Source organism: Podarcis vaucheri, assembly GCF_965113315.1.
Source record: "Podarcis vaucheri genome assembly, chromosome: 4".
Classification (NCBI taxonomy): domain Eukaryota; kingdom Metazoa; phylum Chordata; class Lepidosauria; order Squamata; family Lacertidae; genus Podarcis; species Podarcis vaucheri.
The window spans coordinates 5029055-5044002 of record NC_138762.1 but is presented as its reverse complement, the minus strand read 5'-3'; the positions used below and the strand labels follow the sequence as shown (position 1 = coordinate 5044002).

Here is a 14948-nt window from a genome sequence, read left to right as displayed (position 1 = left end):
TTCCTCAGATTTCACAAATTTATCTGTATCATCTGAAGACAAAACAACTTCTGAATTTCCATGTAAACGAGCCCAACCATCTTGCTCACAAAACTCTGCATGTCTTGATATCACAACTCTGCCACGCCCTCATGCAAAACGATACCCTTTTGACCAACTTTGATAGCCAACAAACCTAAGTTTCTTTGCCTTGGGATCGCCTTTCCTTCTCTGTCCTTTTGGGATGTGAACCCAAGATCAACAACCAAAAGTTTTAACATGATCCAAAAAAAGGTTTTTTTCCATAAAGCAAAAAATGAGGGGTATTGTTTATGGTAGAATGAAACAATCTGTTCTGTAGGTAATTAGCACAGAGAATTGCTTCCCCACAAAACTTCCTGGATAAGCCAGAATCACTTAGCAGAGAATCTAGCATTGTTTGCAAAGACCTTATCTTGCGTTCTGCAACTGAATTTTCTTCAGGCGAAAAAGGACACGATTTACGGTGACAAATACCACGTTTTTTCAACCATACCTGGAGAGCTTCAGACATGAACTCGCCTCCACGGTCACTCTGGAATTGGGTAACTTTGTAGGGAAACTGCCTTTCTATATAGTTGACCCAATTTTTAATCAGTTGACCAGTTTCACTTTTGTGTTTTAACAAGTATACCCAAGTATACCGGCTATAATCATCCATAAGAACCAGAAAAAACTTTGCTCCTCCTTCAAATTCTGCAAATGGCCCACAAAGGTCTGAGTGTACTAAAGCAAATGGCTTCTTGCTAATTCTATTACTTTCAGGATAAGATCCCTGCTTACTTTTAGACTCCTTGCAAGTATTGCAGTCCAGAAAAACTGAACATTTTTTCATTTTAATTCCCTTACTTAATTCTGGCATTTTTGCAATACTGCGGAAATTGGCATGCCCCAAATGACGATGCCACAGATGCTGGCACTCATCATGCAAGACTCTATTACAGGCTTTAACACATGCCCCAGACTCACTTATTAGCTGGTCTTTCAAAACAAATAAACCATTTTTTAGTGTAACCACTTTTCCAGCTTTCTCTATTTTACATCCTGACCCAGAGAAGGTTACCATAAACCCCTGCTTAACAAGACTTGTAACTGAAAGCAAATTAATTTATAAACTTGGTACACATAAAACATTGGTAAATTTGGTACTACCCTTTCCAGCTGACTCATGCACTGTTCCATCAGCTAGTACTACATTTACAGATTTACAAGGTTGCTCTTCTACAAGGGCTTGTGCAGACTTAACAAAAATGTTTGTCACTGCTGAGTCTAAAATCCAGTCCTGTCCAACATCGTGACTGGTGCCTCAAACTGCTGCAGAAACATACTGGACTCGACTCTTCCTGTCTCCTCGCTTCCCAGCAAATGCAAGCCGCCCTTTTCTTGTGTTTTCTCCCCCAGACGCAGAACAGTCGGCTAAATGCTTGGTTGGCCCACAACAATAGCATTTTCTGACTGTGAAAGCTGCTTCCTCTCTGTGGTCTACAACCTCTTTATGTTGCCGCCCCTCATCAGTTGCACATCTTTTACTGGACTGCCTCCCATTTCCGGAGTTACGGTGAGGGATTGTCACCTTCCTCTCATGGCGTCTTTCCTCCTCATCAAGCAAATGCCCAGTTAAGAAATGCATCGTTAATTGGCTTTCTGGAATTGCCTCCAGTGTCATCACTAAATTATTCCATGACTCAGGAAGTGAAGACAGCACAATATAAACCTTTCTCTGCTCAGAAAAATGTTCCCCAAGTTCATTTAACTGTGAAAATAAATCATGCATTCTTTGAAGGTGTTTTGAAACACATTCACCCTCACTTAGTCTGGCTCGGTACAGAGGTCTCAGAGTAATTTTGCTGCCAACAGTGTCTCTAATGTGTATTGCTTTCAGTGCTTTCCAGATCTCACTTGCTGTTTCAAGGTCTCACACATGAGATAACTGAGACTTCTCTAAACTCAAAATTAGATTGGCATAGGCTTTGTCCTCCAGCCTTTGGTCTGCTTCATCTACTTCTTCATCCTCCTCCTCTTTTACAGGAGGGTTAACAATAACAGTCCAACATTGTTCTTTCTTTAAAAATGCCTGCATCTGTAAACTCCATGACATATAATTGGACTCTCCCAGTTTCTCTACTGGAAAATAGGAAGCTCCCCCTTGAGCTCCAGCTCCAAGTCCAAGTCCAGCCATGGCTCCATCCAGCTTTCAGCTTTCCACTCAGTCTTTACTCACATGTGGCTTGAAGAATTGTTCGGCTCCTGGTCTCAAACAAACACTCTGCTGGTGCCTCCACACAGCCAGCTGCTTGAAAAACGCTGAGTTGCTTCTAGTCTCTGGGTTATTTTCATGTTCTGTCTCTGCCCACTCAGGACTGGGCCCATAACCTGTTACAGGGGGATTTTCCACTGGTGGCAGATGACAGAAACTGTGACACCACAAGACTGGTGTAAAACCTGTTAGTATCTCAGCTCACAGTCAGAGGTAAACTGGCCTCCCCCAGGCAAAAGAGCTGGATACTTGATGACCTCTCCGCTGCGTCTCCCGGCAGGCAAGGTCATAAACCCGGCGATTCTCCTCATTAGACGTGAGGAAAACACGCCCTCTGCTTCTCTGTGCTTCTCTCCCTCCCTGCATTCTCCCCAGGGAGGGGAAATGAGACAGACAGGAGTCCTATTTACATGTTTTATTCCTGTCATTCAGCAGTACATAGAAAACGTGACTGCACCCTTCAGACTCCATCAGAAGAGTCACAACTCCTCCCCTGTACTTCCAGAACAGGTCACATGACACTCTGAGCTAACATCCGGTGCTCAGTACAGAGAATAGACTCCTCCTTTTCTCCAACAGTACATCTGCAAACCACAACATCCTGTTTTGCATTCCAGCCATCTGGAGCTGGCTTTTGCCTTGGTGCTTTTTCCCAACAACCTCCCCCAAAAGCATCAATAGGCAAAACATTATCCAGAGAAGAGAACAAACAGTTGTTATACATATAACAGTCCCCTGTTGTTTCAGTTCCACTCTTGGAACTCCCCACCACTGGTTTCACCAGCGTACCTCTCTGGTTGTCTGGCTTCCAAGGAATGAGTGCTTCTGCATTACCTTGGCTAGCTACTCTCTGTTGTGTCTTTGTCTCTGACTTAGACACTGCTTTAACCTTTTTTGAGTTGTTAACAATAGCAACACATGCAACAGCTAAGTTAGCAAACTCTTTTGAGTACCTCTTTGGTGATACACCCTTTGTAACTCTCTCAGACCTGCGCACGAGGTTCTGATCATCTCTGCTCACTGGTTCAACCTCTGGACTTTGTTGAGAACCAGTAGTAATCAGTGGTTCTTCCTTCATCTGTGAAGGTCTATCCATTGTGTGAGATTTCCTCTCAATGACTGTTACAACTGAACTCTCTGAGCTATCAGTGTCATCATCAGTACCACTGTAATCTGTGACATCAGAAAAATCATCATCATCAGAATCGCCAACTGTGGGAAACGTGTGTACTACTACCCGCTCTTGTTCTGGAGCACTCTCTAGAAACTTTGTGAGAATCACCTGACCAGATTCAGACAAAATTACTCTGTAGAGACCCTTTTCATATCCCACAAAAATGCCTTTGGCATTCTTTACTCCACCTGGAGCTTCTGTTCTCACATGAGACCCGAAAACCTTGAAATAGGCAACAGAAGGTTTTCTATGGAACAGCTTCTCAAAAGGAGAGCATCCCAACTCTGTTGAGACCTTTCTCACCCACACATGAAGATAGGACGCTAGAGACTCGGCCCAATATTCATGTGGCAAATGTGAACTCAGCAATTGCGCATGCATCCCCTTTTGCGATTCTTTGTTCACCCTCACACAGACCCCCCTGTTCCACACTTCGGTTGAAACAGCAACTTTGTGGTCTATACCTTTTCCATCCAGGAACTTCTGTAACAGAAAAACTTGTTTGTCATCTGTGAAGAGACAATCAATGTTAGCATCATGCATATTTTTAACCTTGTCACAAAACTCCTGAAACTTTTCTAAAGTTTCTTGCGGTTTCTCCATCACAAAAACCCAAGAATAATTAGTGAAACAATCCACACACACAAGGTAAAACTTTGCACCGCCTCTAGATGGTTCTAGAGGACCAATCACATCAGCATACACCCGCTGAAATGCTCTGTCGACCTTCTTAGTCACCTTCCTGGTGCTCATGTTGGTCACACCTGCAAGAGAGATTTCATTAGAATCAGAAGAATTACATTTCATGTAATCACTTTGATCAAAAGTCAACAAATACAGTCCATCTTTCTCTCTGGCAGTAAGATACAGTTCCCCATCTTTGTAGATCTTGCAGCTTTTAGCATCATAGGACAGTTTCAGTCCTTTCTTTGCAATCTGCGACACACTCAGCAGATTAAATCTTAGTTCTGGAACCAGGTAAACATTGCTTATAGTCAAGTTCAGACTCTCAAGATACACAGTCCCAATTCCGGTCGCTTTCAACTCTTGACCGTTGGCCTGTTTCACAGCGAAGCTTTGCTTCTTCAACGTTGAAAACAGTTCTCTGTGCGGGCACATATGTTTTGTACAACCAGTGTCGATTATGAACACGTTCCCAACATCTGCCGTGGTTCCTTTCGCCATCATAGCCTTTGCAGGTTTCACCTGGCACTTGGTACGGCTTTTGCCTGACGCCTCAGGCTTCGTAGAGCTGCTCTTCGCTCCTTTTGACTGGCGTGGCTTTCTACAGTTTCGCTGTAGATGCCCAGTGTGTCCACAATTGTAGCATCGGACAGCGCTCAATGCTGTAGCATGCTCTGCAGTAGCACCAGCAGTGGGAAGATTCAAACTTTGTTCTTCCCTCCCCCTGTCCTTCACTTCCAGTGCAGCAAGTCTGTCGTGTTCATTAAGGACGACGGCACACACCCTTTCCGCGGTCAGCTGCGCGGCCGGTAGGGAACCAAGCTGACTGGCAACAACCTTGTAAGTCTTATTGAGGCTGTTTATCATCATGAAGCAAAACACTTCCTCCTGTAGACGGAAATTGCGTTCCACCATCTGTTGACGCAGAAACTTCATCTCTGTCAGGTGCTTGAACATCTCCATCAGGCACTAATCTCAGATTGGTCAATTTCTCAAAATACAGCAACGCTGAAGAACCAGCATCTCTCTGATGCGTTGTACGCAGCGTGTCCCAAACCTCTTTTGCATGTTGTAAATGCTGAATATGCACCAACTGCTCATCTGTGACACACAGAATTATAGCAGTCCTGGCCCTCATGTTTTGTGATTCCCAACCTCTGGTTGGAGCTGCAGGGATGGGGTTTTCAATTACATCAAAAAGCCTCTGATTCTGCAGCAGGGCCTTCATCTTTACAGACCAAGATGAATAATTGTCATTATTTAAGGGAGGTGGGTAAGGCAAACCTCCCCCCTTCTTGGCATCCATCTTGAAGCCAAGCCTTCAGCTCACACTCTCAAGCAAGCTGTAAAATCCAACAGTTGTTTCCTGCCTTCTCTAGCAGGCAAACTGCAAGTTGTTTACGCTCTTTGGCACCTGGCAGCTAAACGCTGGCTGCTATGGAAAGTCCCTTCCAAGAGCTCGTAAACTTGTAGCCAAAACACTCTGTGGTTTTGTTTTGCTTTTCAGCCTCACAATCCAGCTTCTCTGCCAGTAACTTTCCACGACCGTTACTTAGGAACAGTGCATACAGGACTTCTTATCTTAACCACAAGAATCCGTGGAATGCAGGCTAAGCTTCCAAGCTGCAGGCCTCTTCTCCCGGAGCTGTATTTTTCCAATACGCAGCTCCCATGAACCAGAGAATTAATCAATCTGCGTTCACACCTTTTAGCCCGAAATGCAGCATACCTTGAGCTCCGTTGCTAGGAAAACAGCTTCCTCTGGATCCAGCCGTCTGTTCAGCGTCTGGCTGCTCTTAGACGTTTCTTTTCTCCCTTGGAGGAGAGGAGGACAATCCACCAGCCTCTCATGCAGATGTTCGATGAATCGTAACCATCCGAATGCTGCCATATGTTAGTATCTCAGCTCACAGTCAGAGGTAAACTGGCCTCCCCCAGGCAAAAGAGCTGGATACTTGATGACCTCTCCACTGCGTCTCCCGGCAGGCAAGGTCATAAACCCGGCAATTCTCCTCATTAGACGTGAGGAAAACACACCCTCTGCTTCTCTGTGCTTCTCTCCCTCCCTGCATTCTCCCCAGGGAGGGGAAATGAGACAGACAGGAGTCCTATTTACATGTTTTATTCCTGTCATTCAGCAGTACATAGAAAACGTGACTGCACCCTTCAGACTCCATCACAACTCCTCCCCTGTACTTCCAGCACAGGTCACATGACACTCTGAGCTAACATCCGGTGCTCAGTACAGAGAATAGACTCCTCCTTTTCTCCAACAGTACATCTGCAAACCACAACATCCTGTTTTGCATTCCAGCCATCTGGAGCTGGCTTTTGCCTTGGTGCTTTTTCCCAACAAAACCAAATTAAATAAAGGTTTTATTATAAAACAACAAACAGCATAGCTTGTGGGTGTTTTTCCTAAAGGCAGGTTCAAACTGCAGCTTTTCTCCTTTTGTAGTCATGGCCAGCTGTACCCAATTTACCCAGAGCTTACAGAAACTGTTCATAAAGGTACAAACATCTTTACTGTTTCTATGCAGAATGTTTCTTTCCCAACATTTCCTGCCTTTACCAGTCTGATTTTGTAGTGACTGAGTCTCCTTATACCTCTTCAAAAATATAGAAAGGCCAGCTTTGGTTTAGTTTTTCCCAATCTTTCATCTAATTTCTTCATAACTGTAGCCTTGTTCACTTAATAATACAATTTTACATCACATTCTGGGTGACCAGTCAACTCTTTGTGCCATTTTTAAAATTTGATTATGTTTTTCAACCTCACTAAATGACCAACTTGATAGCAATCACATAAGACACTGACAAAAGTCAACGTAAGCAAGTTGTGCTTCCTTTTCCTGGTTATTTGGCTATATGGTTTGATAGAATATGGGTAATTGAAAAAACTTCGTTGGATTGCATTCTTGATTGCATTCTTGATCAAATTATCTTTCCATTGATATATAAATTTATAATATTACTCCAAAAGAAGAACACTTTTTTCCAAGTCTTCCACAATTTTGATTACTACTTTAAATCAAACAAAGCAACATTCAACAATGCATCAGAATCTCATAATAAATATGTTGGTCAATGACAAACAACACAGGTAATGAACACACACCCAACTCCCTTGAGTTCTTCTCCATTTGTTTCTAAGGCTCCAATCCCTTTTTGTCTCCATTGCAGATTGTGATGAATCGGAAATTGAGAACAAAGGTGACCACGATAAAATCCCCAGGGAGGAGAAGCCACGTAAAAATATGGAGTGTGGAGAAAGCTGCAGTCAAAACTCCCATTCCACTTCCCATCAACAAAATATCATTGGAAAGAAAGTCTATCAGTGTGTGGAATGTGGAAAGAACTTCAGGAACACCTCCAATCTCACCTCCCATCAAAGAATTCATAAAGGGGAGAAACCCTATCAGTGTGTGGAATGTGGAAAGAGCTTCAGGAAGAGCTCCACTCTAACTTCCAACCAAAGAATTCCTACAGGGGGGAAACCCTTTCAGTGCTTTGTATGTGGAAAGAGCTTCAGGAAGAGCTCCCATCTCACTTCCCATCAAAGAATTCATACAGGGGAGAAACCCTATCAGTGTGTGGAATGTGGAAAGAGCTTCAGTCAGAGCGCCAATCTCACTTCCCATCAAAGAATTCATACAGGGGAGAAACACTATCAGTGTGTGGAATGTGGAAAGAGCTTCACAAAGAGCTCCTCTCTCACTTCCCATCACAGAATTCATACAGGGGAGAAACCCTATCAGTGTGTAGAATGTGGAAAGAGCTTCACTGATAGCTCCAGTTTCACTAGGCATCAAAGAATTCATACAGGGGAGAAACCCTATCAGTGTGTGGAATGTGAAAAGAGCTTCAGGAATAGCTCCTCTCTTGCTTCCCATCAAAGAATTCATACAGGGGAGAAACCCTATCAGTGTGTGGAATGTGGAAAGAGCTTCACTGATAGCTCCCATCTCACTTCCCATCAAAGAATTCATACAGGGGAGAAACCCTATCAGTGTGTGGAATGTGGAAAGAGCTTCAGTCAGAGAGCCAATCTCACTTCCCATCACAGAATTCATACAGGGGAGAAACCCTATCAGTGTGTGGAATGTGGAAATAGCTTCAGTCAGAGCTCCGATCTCACTAAGCATCAAAGAATTCATACAGGGGAGAAACCCTATCAGTGTGTGGAATGTGGAAAGAGCTTCACTGATAGCTCCAGTTTCATTAGGCATCAAAGAATTCATACAGGGAAGAAACCCTATCAGTGTGTGGAATGTGAAAAGAGCTTCAGGAATAGCTCCCATCTCACTTCCCATCAAAGAATCCATACAAAGGTTGGAAAAACCAGTATACAGCTTTAGGAGCCAGGCAAATCCACACCTTTTTAACCAGGCCTTTTTCTTATTGACATCTAATACTATTTTAACATGTGATGTTTTGTGTTTTTACGTTGTGTTTTTATATTCTAAGCATTCTGAGACATGTGGGTGTAGGGAATACAGCCACTCTTAAATTCCTAGGGGTCTTTGCCCCCCCCATAAAATATTTGAGGAGGCCACCCCCAGGTTTTCTTTGTGTTTTTTTCAAATGCAACCTTTTATTCTTCCACAACTTGCCATACAATTTTGCTATCAATTTGCCCTTTTAAGAAATTTTTAAAAACCGCGCAAAGGTCATGAGAAAAACAAAATACAAGAAAATACAAATGTGGACAGGTCCCATCTTTGCGGGCCAAATGCAAAAGTTGCTTTAAAGGATTCTTTCCCAAACTTGGGTCCCCAGCAGCTCCCGGGACGATAGTTCCCATCATCCCTCCCCATTGCTCCTTTCAGCTAGGGATGATGGGAGTTCTAGTCCAAAAACAGCTGGAGACCCAAGTTTCCTTTAAAGGGAAAGTAGGCTGGCCCTGTGATTCCCTCTGCTGGCCAAAAGCACTGCCCCAGAATCTGAACCACCCCCAGTACTGCTAATTGGAATTTATAGAGCACAAAACGGAAGTTTGATCGGCACTTCAACCACTAGGGAGCTTCTAGATGCTTTCTGCACCACCTAGAGTACCCTCAGAATTTTGGCTTCTACTGGCAACACACATAGGAGAACAAATGAAAGACAAACTTGGAAAGGGCCATACCAAATGGACATCCGGTGTGAAGAGGTCACTTTCCCCACTGCTGAACAATGCCATAGGTAGAGGAGATGGAATGCTAGAAGTGTTCTCCGGGGCAAGGGGAGCTGCTGGGAAATTGAACTACTGGCTCAAAATATTTTTTTAAAAGTCACTGCCATTATAGACATTGCCATTCAAATGGTGTGCATGCATCATGTGATTGATAGTGCAAGGCGGGCCTTACCTGGCACCCACCAATATTTATTCAAGTGGGCACCACTGGTCAGGTGATTTACAAATTAAATAAATACATAAATCTTCTTCCTTTGCACAAGTTCCAGCTTGTCAATATCCTCATTTATGCTTTTTTAAATTTATTTGCCCTTCATCTGAAGATTTTACAATATAAACATACAGGATGAAAGCATGGCTTTCTCAAAAACAATACAAGCCAGAGAAATCTCTCCTTTCCTTTCCTTTCCTTTCCTTTTCTTGGATGGAGTTATAAACTTTGTTGATCAGGGGCCTGCTGTGGAAATTGTGTATTTTGATTTCAGTAAGGCTTTTGACAAAGTCCTCTGTGATATTTATGTGAGGATGCTGGTAAAATGAGACTGAATGAGGTAACTGTTAGGTGGATTTGAAGGACCGACCCGAAAGAGAACTCCTTCATGGTTCCTCCTCATCCTGGGGGAAAGTGACCAGAGGGGTGCTGCAGGGTTCTGTCCTGGGCCCGTTGTTGTTCAACGTCTTGATAAATGACATGGATGAAGGAACTGAGGGGATGCTCATCACATTTGCAGACAACACCAAACAGATCGTAATGGCGCCCTCTCTTCTTCAGCAACAGACAGGGAGACAAAGAACAGTGCAACCGCACAGCAGAGCGGAAGAGATAAGGCTGACGTCCATTCTTACACTTTCCAAGCCTAGGATAGTAAACGGGCATGTGACATACTAGCCACATATCCAGCAACCAGAGGAGTAAATTGCTAACCCACTACACATGATTGCAGGTGATATAAGGAAAAAAACCTGCTCCTTTTTCCTTATGGGGTACCCAAGGGCCCATATACAGTCCTTTTGTAGGTTCTCTATCGGTAGGAGAAAATAACAGAGACCAACCAGAGAATATTGAGAAGCAAAGCAGCTAGTAAGCCTTTTCTTTATTAACTGTTGCAACAGGGTTCTCCACCCACATGCAGGAGAGAGGAGGAGGACCCTGAGCCATGCATGCAAGCCCTTAATAGAGACATTTTTAATTGCCTGCCCTGGAGTCCAAGAGCACCCCCAGAAACATCATACATACATCACAGAAAAGGCAGTCTACAACAGAAATCTGAGTGCATTGTTTTTACCTTGAAAAAGGTAAGTCCAAGACCACCCCCAGAAACATCATACATACATCACAGAAAAGGCAGTCTACAACAGAAATCTGAGTGCATTGTTTTTACCTTGAGAAATATTTGAGGTGACTGAAAGAGTGAAAGAGTCAATATGGCTTTAGGACTTTTCCTGTGGGTTTTGGACATGTGGTTTATATATTTATATATGTGTTTGCTTGGTACATTTAGATTTATATTTACTGCTGCATCGTGAGTGTTGGAGAAGGCCTCTCCCTCCTCAGGCTAATTCCATCCGGCCGAGGGGGCAGGCCCAGGCTCACCTTCGCCACAGCTTTAAGAGCCTCACTGGGGTCTGGGACATCGCTGCTGCTGCATCGTGAGTGTTGGAGAAGGCCTCTCCCTCCTCAGGCTAATTCCATCCGGCCGAGGGGGCGGGGCCCAGGCTCACCTTCGCCACAGCCTTAAGAGCCTCACTGGGGTCTGGGACATCGCTGCTGCTGCATCGTGAGTGTTGGAGAAGGCCTCTCCCTCCTCAGGCTAATTCCATCCGGCCTAGGGGGCGGGGCCCAGGCTCACCCCCGTAATAGCTTTAAGGACACTGGTGCTGCTGCAGCACATGTTAAACATGTTTATATGTATTTTAAGGTGTTTTAAAGGTGTTTTTATTGTTTACTTCGTTGTACCACCGTGAATGGTGGTTTTTATCTATGTATTTTTGTTTTGTTCTGTTTTGTTTTGTTCTGGGGTCGGACATTGAGTGGGGTGGGGATTGGTTTTGTTTGGGCATAATTGTTTTTGGTTGTTTTGCTTTCTATTTTATAAATGGAGGTTAGTATGAGGCTTGGGATTGCTACCGTGGAGGGGCGAGGGAGGTATGGCGGTGGGGGCAGATGTCATAGGCGAAGGGGATCGAGATACGGATATGCTCGTACCCCTTCCAATCTGTGCCCCATCCCGAGGGACGAGGGTAGGGTGAGCAAGGATTACTCACCTCCTTCACTGGTGTTGTGCAATGCCAGGTCTATAGGCACCAAAACCACTACCCTGCGAGATTTCTTTACCTCGCAGGGGGTTGACCTGGCTTGTGTGACGGAGACCTGGGTGCGCGAAGGGGTAACTGTTACCTTACGAGAGATGGCGCCCCCGGGTTTCTCCGTCCTCCACCAGTCACGGACTGTGGGCCGGGGGGGAGGGGTGGCAGTATTAATCCGGGAAGATTGTTCTTTCAGGGCTCTACCATCGCCATCGATCCCCGGCATTGAATGTGTTGGCCTAGTATGGGGCTCCGAGGAGAGCTTGGCTGTCTGGCTGGTGTACCGGCCACCTAGCGCACCAGCAGCCACCCTGTCAGGCCTCCTGGAGGCGGTGGCCGGCTGGGCCTTGGAGTTCCCTAACCTATTGGTATTGGGAGACTTCAACTTCCACGCTGATGCCACTCCCTCCTCACAGGCTCTGGACCTGGTGTCTTCCATGGCGACACTAGGGCTCTCCCAGTTTGTTTCGGGCCCCACACATCAAGCAGGCCACACGCTGGATTTGATCTTTGGCGCCGGTATAGATGTGATCATGTCTCCTTCGATGAAGGTGCCATGGTCTGATCACTACGCTCTGAAAGCCAGGATTGACTTTCCACCCCCACCCTGCTTAGGTGGCGAGCCGATTTGGGCTCGCCCGCAGAGGCTGATGGACCCTGATAGATTCCGTCAAGCCTTGCGGGACCTTGCTCCCCCTGGCGACTCACTGACTGAGCTTGTTGAGGGCTGGAATACCCAGCTCCTGGCAGCCATCGATGAGATCGCACCTAAGCGCCCTCTGCGACCCCGCAGAAACCGGGCTCCCTGGTTTACCGAGGAGCTTCGGAAAATGAAGCGGGACCTCAGACGGCTAGAGCGAGTATGGCGGGGTGCCCGTGACGGAGCCTCAAGAACATCTTATAGGGTTTTTATGAAAACCTATGAGATGGCAGTGAAGGCCGCTAAGAAGTCTTACTTCTCAGCCTCCATTGCATCCGCTAGCTCTCGCCCGGCGCAATTATTTAGTATAATTCGGTCTTTAACGTCCCTCGAAGGACAGCCAAATTTAAATAACAATCTGACACACAGCTGTGAGGCATTTGCAACCTTTTTGCGGAGAAGGTCCTGTTGCTCCGCCATGACCTCCCTGCCAATTTGGATACAATAAAGGAACTGGAGGCCCCTCGACTGTCCTCGGGTCCAATATTGGACCACTTTGACCGGATATCTCCAGCCGATGTGGACAGATTCCTCCAAGCTGGAAAGCCCACCACCTGTCCTCTTGACCCGTGCCCGTCATGGCTGATTAGAGCGTGTCCAGATGAGGTGCAGGCCCCCCTGGGGGATATTATCAATTTGTCCCTTGGCACCGGGATATTCCCAGGGGAACTGAAGGAGGCGGTGGTGCGTCCGCTCTTAAAGAAAACATCATTAGATCCCTTAGATCTATCCAATTACCGCCCGGTCTCGAATCTTCCATTCCTGGGTAAGGTGATTGAGAGAGTGGTTGCTGAACAGCTTGGTAGGTTTCTGGATGAAACATCTGCTTTGGATCCATTCCAGTCCGGCTTCCGTGCTGGTCATGGGACCGAGACGGCTCTGGTCGCCCTAACAGATGATCTCCGCAGGCAGCTGGATCGAGGCGGGTTGGGGCTGCTGATTCTTCTAGACCTGTCAGCAGCCTTTGACATGGTTGATCACGAACTCCTGGACCACCGCCTTGCCGACGTGGGGATCCAGGGCATAGTCCTTCAATGGCTGCGCTCGTTTCTCTCTGATCGGGGACAGAGGGTGGCGCTTGGGGGGGAATTGTCATCGCGTCACTCCTTGGTGTGTGGAGTGCCTCAGGGTGCGATTCTCTCCCCGATGCTTTTTAACATCTTTATGCGCCGCCTCGCCCAGCTTGTCCGGAGTTTTGGGCTGGGTTGCCATCAGTATGCTGATGACACCCAACTCTATCTGTTGATGGATGGCCATCCTAACTCGGCCCCAGACACACTGACCAGATGTCTGGAAGCTGTGGCTGGATGGTTACGTGGGAGCTGGTTGAAGTTAAATCCTTCGAAGACAGAGGTCCTCTGGCTGGGGCGGGACAACATGGGATCGAGGGGGCAACTCCCATCTCTTGCGGGGGTGCAATTAGTGCCAGCACCGTCCGTTAAGAGTTTGGGTGTAATCTTCGATACCTCCCTCTCTATGGAGGCGCAGATTACAGCTATAACAAAGGCGGCATTTTTCCATCTCCGCCAAGGTAAGCAGTTGGCCCCTTATGTCTCTCGCCCTGACCTAGCCACTGTGATCCATGCAACGGTCACCTCCAGACTGGATTATTGTAACTCGCTCTACGTGGGGCTGCCCTTGAGACTGACCCAGAAACTCCAGCGGGTGCAGAATGCCGCGGCGAGACTCCTTATGGGGTCTTCGTTGCGAGATCACATTCATCCGGTACTATACCAGCTGCACTGGCTCCCGGTGGAGTACAGGATCAGGTTTAAGGTGCTGGTTTTAACCTTTAAAGCCCTATACGGCCTAGGACCCTCGTACCTACGGGACCGCCTCTCCTGGTATGCCCCACAGAGAAACCTACGGTCTGCAAATAATAACACCCTCAAGGTCCCAGGCCTCAGAGAGGTTAGGCTGGCCTCAACTAGAGCCAGGGCCTTCTCGGCTGCGGCTCCAACCTGGTGGAATGCTCTGTCACAAGAGACTAGGGCCCTGCGAGACCTAACATCTTTCCGCAGGGCCTGCAAGACAGAGTTGTTCCGCCAGGCCTTTGGTCAGGGCGCAGCCTGACTCCCTCCTCTGGCAACCTGCACAGAATTTTGTTTAATCGGTTGCCATCGATTTGATTTTAACTAACTTTATAATGAAATATTTTTAGAATGTGTTATTATTTGATTGTTTATTTGATTGTTGTTAGCCGCCCTGAGCCCGGCTCAGCTGGGGAGGGCGGGATATAAATAAAATTTATTATTATTATTATTATTATTATTATTATTATTATTAATTTAAAAAGTCATAACAATTCCCCCCTTTGGGGCTATATTTTTTTCTAAAAAATTGTTGCCCCACAAAAAAAAACCTGGTATGTTGTAAATGGATGCCTTCGTTTAAATCTTAAGAGACTTGCATGTCAGGCCTCTTAAAGCTGTTTGCAGATGTAGCAGTGCACATAGCTGGAGATAGGATATCACATAAAAAATAACACATGTTGCATTTTGTACTAAATTACTTGTGGCATTCTAGCAGTTTGGGAGAAACATTCTCAATAGTGGTCTCTGCTTTACACTTAGCGGGAAGGTCAAATAATGAGTGAAAAAGGCAGTTTGTTTTGGTTCTGCCTTTTGTGTGT

At 45.9% G+C, this 14948-nt stretch overlaps 3 protein-coding genes and 1 long non-coding RNA gene across 11 annotated transcripts in view; 2 read left to right on the top strand and 2 right to left on the bottom strand.

Annotated features, from left to right (window-relative positions):
* The window catches only part of LOC309530421 (uncharacterized protein), a 28693-nt gene extending 19989 nt beyond the window's left edge, over window positions 1-8704 (top strand). For both annotated transcript variants that reach the window (XM_082219380.1, XM_082219381.1), the window contains one exon: window positions 7317-8704. In XM_082219380.1, the coding sequence (XP_082075506.1) occupies window positions 7317-8491 (1175 nt within the window). In that variant the 3' untranslated portion in view covers window positions 8492-8704. The remainder of the gene's footprint in view (window positions 1-7316) is intronic.
* Window positions 1-14948, bottom strand: part of LOC309530321 (uncharacterized protein) — a 275292-nt gene that overhangs the window by 67824 nt on the left and 192520 nt on the right. The gene's annotated exons all lie outside the window — the stretch shown is intronic.
* Window positions 1-14948, top strand: part of LOC309530344 (uncharacterized protein) — a 187212-nt gene that overhangs the window by 22116 nt on the left and 150148 nt on the right. The window lies entirely within an intron of this gene.
* Window positions 9698-10818, bottom strand: LOC309530627. Its single transcript, XR_014218784.1, has 2 exons — window positions 10692-10818; window positions 9698-10595 (listed from the first exon to the last, which is right to left on the bottom strand). It is a non-coding gene; the product is annotated as an uncharacterized lncRNA (long non-coding RNA).